This window comes from Rhipicephalus microplus, chromosome X (assembly GCF_043290135.1).
Source record: "Rhipicephalus microplus isolate Deutch F79 chromosome X, USDA_Rmic, whole genome shotgun sequence".
NCBI classification, from domain to species: Eukaryota; Metazoa; Arthropoda; class Arachnida; order Ixodida; family Ixodidae; genus Rhipicephalus; species Rhipicephalus microplus.
Window position 1 is genome coordinate 461,078,489 of NC_134710.1, and position 6,110 is coordinate 461,084,598.

Here is a 6,110-nt window from a genome sequence, read left to right on the forward strand (position 1 = left end):
TCAGCATCCGTAAACTTGCAGCGTCCCCTCGTTGGGCTCCGTGGTGGGTGGCCGCCAACGCTACTGAACAACATACACTTAGCATGCACAAAGCATTTCCCTTACTTAGTGATCGTGCCTTCTCAAAGCGGGTACGCACCGAAGATATCAATTTTTTCCTCCGGCCAAGACAAACCTTTCCTCATTTCCACGTTATACACTGCGAAAAAACTAACAAGCAAGCCAGAACCCGCCACAATGGTGTCATTCCCCTGCTGTTCAAGCCTGCTCAACAAAAGGCTTGCCTCGCGAAGCTTCCCTTGAGACCTAACTGCTTCCTGAAACATCTACTGGCCAGTGTCTTGCAGGCTGGGCACCGATAGGGTTGAAAGCCTCCCAAGTAGACCGGCTTATGCACAATGGCGTCTGCCCAGACAAATTGCTGGGCCAAACGTAAGAGCTCCTCCGCCGCCCGGAAAATCTCCGTTGGCCAGCGCTCCCAACCGCTGGGCACGAAGAGAATGGTTGGTGACGAGGACGATGACCTAGCTTGGGCCCTCTAGCTGCGAACTTGTAACCAACTCCAAAACCACCCCACAATGATCGACAACAGCAAAGCGAGCTACACAACAGAATATTATGCTGCAGTCAAGCACATTGAACTCGCTTAAAATCCTTCCAGGCTTCTTAAGACACACAAACAAAAGAAAAAAACCCTTACGCTAAAATTTTGACACAATTTTGTGCAGCCAAAGTTACAACAATCATGGATGTGGAGATGCTTACTAAAGATGGAACAGTTTGCCGCGTGAGAAAAGCGCACAAATGCAAATACAACTCGGCCCCAGAAAACCATAATCACACTCTTTTAAAATTAGCTTTCTCTCAACATCTGCACGACTAAGTTGTAACTTATATCAGCTAACATCATGAGTAACTTCATGAAAGACAACTACTAATTTTCACACAAATGAGCGTGAACCTATAAAGATATCTGGGCGCGTTTTTATTTTTTCATTACATACTTTCAAGGCGTAGTTGAGAGTACCTACTTGTAGGCCACTCTGACGCCAACGAAAACTTACAACAGATCTAAGTGTGTCTTATGGCGAATTCCATTGAGAGAACAGGAGTAAGGGTGCCGAGCAGAGAGGAGTAGGGGGCAGAGCACTGAGAGCCGCGTCACTCGACCTGCCACTGGAATGCGGCACACCTCCGCAGAGCAGGTGTGAGGGAATAAAAAGGCGAGTGAGGAGAAAGGTTGTGCATCCCAGCGTCCTCTGCTGCAAAACACGTGCGGTCTGATCCGGACGGGCAAGGAAAGCACGTGTGGCAGTGGTTGGTACAGCGCACTCGCTTGCGCGCTATCCTGCAAAGCTGCTGCTTCGTATACTACTACATGATGGACTCGGAAGCTCAGCGCATCCTACTGTCTTTAATTCAACACCAGGCACCATCTAGTACGGAAGGTAAAGTGAATTTGATTGCTTTTTATTTGTTTCAGCGCACTTGTCGCGCATGCAGCATGCAATGCATTCTTGCGCGCGTGGACCTAAGCCCACTATTCTTTATCATATCAGAAAAACACCGTGGATATGACAGCTTTATCAGACTGTTCATGCAGTTACCAGCTGCTGCTGTCATCAGCAGTTAACAAAACGTAAACAATTCTAGAAGTACTGCAGTACACTATCCTGTTGCCAAGTTTCCTTGCATGAGTAATTAATCCTTAATTCAAAACAAACTTACATTGCAGACCCCTCCATCAGCAACAGAATGATTCGCAGCGTTTTAAGAAAAGTAACTGCGAAGTGGCGTGTAGCAAGTGTCACGTGGGTGCAGCTAAGTATTGCACGCAGTAACAATTTATTTTTATTTCTGATTTTTAAGTGGCTAATGTCTCCAGACGGCAGATCAGCATCCCACGTGATACGGTGAAGCCATACATCTCCTCGGAAGCACGATTTCTTATCGCAGGGTCGAGATGCTACGTATGATAAGCGATATTTTTTTTAATTATCAGTGATTTGTGCAGTGTTTCATGCAGCCCTGTAACATGATGAATTGACTTTTTTAGAATTTGTTTTTTGCTTGCTCTAATCCGCTTACCTTCGAGTGTAAGGCATCCGAGTTTGCATAATGTAGCTGACTACTTGAGAAACCATTTTCATTATATAACTGATTTGATTACATTTCCATCATTGTGTGAAAACAGATGCAGTTCTGCGTACAAATATGGCTGGCGATGTGCCAAGGCGAGGGAGCGAAGAAATGCGCATGGAGCTCAGATTGCCATGCGTTGAAACAGGAGGTGGTAAGTATTAGTATTAACATTATTGCGAGGCACTACATTTACTGCTCATTTATATTTTTTAGATGGCACAGATACTCTGCACCTGCCAGCTCCCACTGCATCAAGATCAGCTGACGGGGAGACTGGTGCTCAAAGCAAGCCATCAGGCTCCAGGAGAGGAGGTGGAGGCAAGTATATTAACACTGAGTGTCTACAATTGCCTCAGCAAGTGTTCTTGGGTAAATCTAACAAGCATGCATCAGAGCGTGTAAAAGTGTACTTGTAGGAGTGATCCTTAAATGACAAAAAAAAAAAGAGAGCATGGAAAGCAGACCACTACAATTACTGGAAGACTGGCACAATTTGCATATTGCATTTACATGCACAATACCAGAACTTATCACTTATGTATGTTTGCTAGTCTGCGCAAATGCTTGTTTTGTTGATTAATGCTTGCTGATTGATAATTAAGCTCAAGTGACCGTGCTGTGTGTTAAATTATTCAATTATAAGTAATGCCTGCACAATGACCGACAGTTTCCCAATAAACCATTTATGTGTTGGTTCTTTCTTATTCTAGCTGCTGAATGGACAGAGGGGCAAACAAGGCTGCTCCTAGAGTACTACCTCAAATATTTCCCTCAGATTGGCCCATTTAAAAAATTCAAAAACAGGAAGCAAGCCTTTAAACAAATATCGATGGACATCGAGGCTGTGCTTGGCATAGCCAAAACCCCAGAACAGTGTGAAAATAGGTACAAAACAGTAATTAGGCGTCGGAAGGCGTCTTCCGACCATAACAAAAGGTCTGGTGCTTCACCCACCCCTGTGCCTTTTGACGACGAGGTGAAAAAAATTGAAAGCATTGATGACAGCATTGAACCGGAGGTAGAGCGAGACGCCTCAGGGGCTACATTCAAAGCCTCGCCCGAATCTCCGGCCGTGTTGTCACCTGCCAACACCACTGAGGAAAATAAGACGCAGTCCTCAAATCCCGACACGAAGCCACGGGTAGGAACTGCACGCCTGGCACACATGCAGTTGTTTTTTACTGAAATGAGGGCACTGCAAGAAGAAAAGGAGGCTCAAAAGGCGGCCAGACGTCAAGAAAAAGAAAATCGAAGAGCTGAAAGGCAGGCCGAGCGACAGGTGCTTCGTGAAGAGCGGCGCAAAATGCATGAAGAAAAAATGGAGATTCTCCGTCAGGCCTTTGGACTTCCAAAATAAAGTGGTAGTTTTAAATAAATAAACGTACTACCCAAAGCGATTACTTAGTTTCAATGTCTTTTATTTTCTAGTTTGGCACAATACACTACCTTGAGAAAATGCAAATGGGCCAACAGGTGTGTGGTAAGGACAATTTTTCCCAACCTTGAAGGTGTTTTAACGAGTTCAGCTTTTCAGGTGGGCCTTTGGTAAGCATATATTTGCTCACAACTGCATAACACGTAAAGGAATTCCTTGTTTCATGGCTGCTGGTTCTGCAACCCCATTTTTATCATCAAGTGATCTCTCTTGATGCTAGCCAAGCCACGTAATAGGCTATCCTGTTGGGCTACACTACTGCTGCTTACTTGAACTGCAGAAGAGCTTGAGTCTACATTTGTTGTTTGTGAGGTAAGTGACAGGTCTCGTGACAGGTTCTCTGGCAAATCTCCACAATCAATGCAGAGGTTGTGAAGCACACAGCATGAAATGATAAACTTGGACATGTTATCCACTGTCCACATATCCAACCTGTGCAGTTGTCTGAAACGATTTTTTAAATCGCCAAAAGTATTTTCAATAAGCACCCTTGTCCCGGAGAGTCTTGCATTGAAGGTTTTTTTGATGCTGTCAAGATTCCCATAGTCTCGAATTGGTGTCATCAGGTACTCCCGGAAAGGATATGCAGCATCCCCCACTATATGGTACTTGCTAGAGCACAGTTGTGGCAAAACACTTGAAATCCTGGACCGACGGAAAATGCGTGCGTCATGAATTTTGCTTGGGTAGCCAGTGCTGGCATCAAGAAACCTCTTCTTGTTGTCACAAACACCTTGAAGTGTCAAGGATAGGTAATGGTGCCGGTTTATATAAACAGATCGCACTTTCCTGGCTGGGCACCTGATAGGCATGTAGCTTCCGTCAACACACCCAATTGTGTCTGGGAATCCCGACAGCTGCAAGAGAAAAAAATGTGCACACACATAGTCAAATAAGCATGGCACTAAGGGTAATGAAAGGTGCCAATAACATGCGGAAAAGTTTAAAACAAACTGGAGACTTGAAGCTCATAACGGCGAGTGCAATACACTACCGGTACACATGATTGAAATTAACTGGCTATTTAATTGTGAAGCATCTGGGAAAAATAATTGTAATAACTTATTTAAAAGGTGCATTCTGGCACTAACTAATTCATAATTGTAATAGTAGAGCGGTAAAGAACACATGGGACCGCACGAAGGGGAATTAATGACACATACAGAGTACATACAGAGTGCACAAGTAACTGAACTCTAGGTTTATTCACTGTACATGCAGGACAAGTACTAGATGTACATCACTAAGCAGAAGATGGGAAAATAGAAGAGATATGAAACAGCATCACATGGTCAAAACTACTCAAGAAAAATGTCCGATTGCTGACAGCATTTGTAATACACATGAAGGAGGCTTGACTGTGTGGTGCTCTTTCATATCTCTTGCATTTTTACATTTTCTGTTCATTTGCAGTTCTGATCCTGCATATCAGTTGCTTTCAGTCCTTATTGTGGTTTGAGTAGGTGTAATTCCTCTTAGTCTGGTCCCTTGAGTTGTGTAGAGCTGTATGACATTGGTGTGAAAAAAACTGTAGTTTATACCTTAAATAGCATGTTTACAAAAGCATAGTTACCTTCTCAAAATCCACAGCAAGCTTCTGCAGGTCACTGGGGAACTTGATTACATTCGGTGCTATGTCGAGCAGGAATGCAGTTACTCGGCCCATCATTCTGTGGTGAGTGCTTTCTGCGACTTCAAAGCGGCCAGCGACATCTCTAATGCATGCTTTGTTGGCTGCATACCTGAAAAGGAGAGGATACTCTAATTAAATAATGGAATTAAGCTTGCTGTTGCTGTCAATGACTGAATAATGGTGTTAACAATGCTGTCGCTGTCAATGAAGCAAATTAGCAAGACAACTGAAGTCAGAAAACACGATTCCACCTTTTTGGGTGACACCTTAGAAACTCAAAATATTTGATTAGTAGAAGCACTATCTAAATAACAAATTCTAATTTTAATTCGCGCATTACATTTATAAGTGTGGAGATGAAGCTCACTGTGAACCTGCTGACACAGCCGATTTGAAATGCTTCGTGAGCAAAAGTTTTCATGGTTGTTTGTAATGATGCATCATGAATTATGCTTTGCCACTGATTCTAGTAACGAGAATTTTGTGAAGCTCAGTGTGTAGGTGTACAAACTACGAAAGCATTTCACAAAATACTATAACTCTATTACGTTCGACACTCGCTAGTAGCATTTAACAAGTTTAAAGCAAGGTGGTCCAATGACATGCTGCGAATTAGGTACATTTATTTGCAATATTTCATATGCCTCTAACCCACTATAAAACGGATTATGCAGTGACCTGATGACAGCGGCATTCCTAAACGTACGGACACTCACCAAAGAAAGGAGAGAATGTGTTCTTCAGCCGACTTGGCAGGCAGGCCACCATGATCACTGTTCTGAGGGCAGTGCGGTGACTTGGCGAATTCTGCTGCCAAGAAGTCCACGACCGGCCGCGTGACGCGGAAATTTCTTTTGAACTGGAAGAAAACAGGCCTTTAAGCAACCTAATTAAAACAGA

The 6,110-nt window shown here is 43.6% G+C and overlaps 1 protein-coding gene across 1 annotated transcript; it reads left to right on the top strand.

The window, feature by feature from the left end:
• The first annotated feature begins 1,069 nt into the window (after positions 1-1,069).
• Positions 1,070-5,320, top strand: LOC119182152 (uncharacterized). The gene is made up of 4 exons (XM_037433242.2): positions 1,070-1,448; positions 2,195-2,293; positions 2,356-2,460; positions 2,853-5,320. The coding sequence occupies exons 1-4, from the start codon at positions 1,379-1,381 to the stop codon at positions 3,497-3,499; spliced, it is 921 nt and encodes a 306-aa protein (XP_037289139.2). The 5' UTR covers positions 1,070-1,378; the 3' UTR covers positions 3,500-5,320.
• The last annotated feature ends 790 nt before the right edge of the window (positions 5,321-6,110 follow it).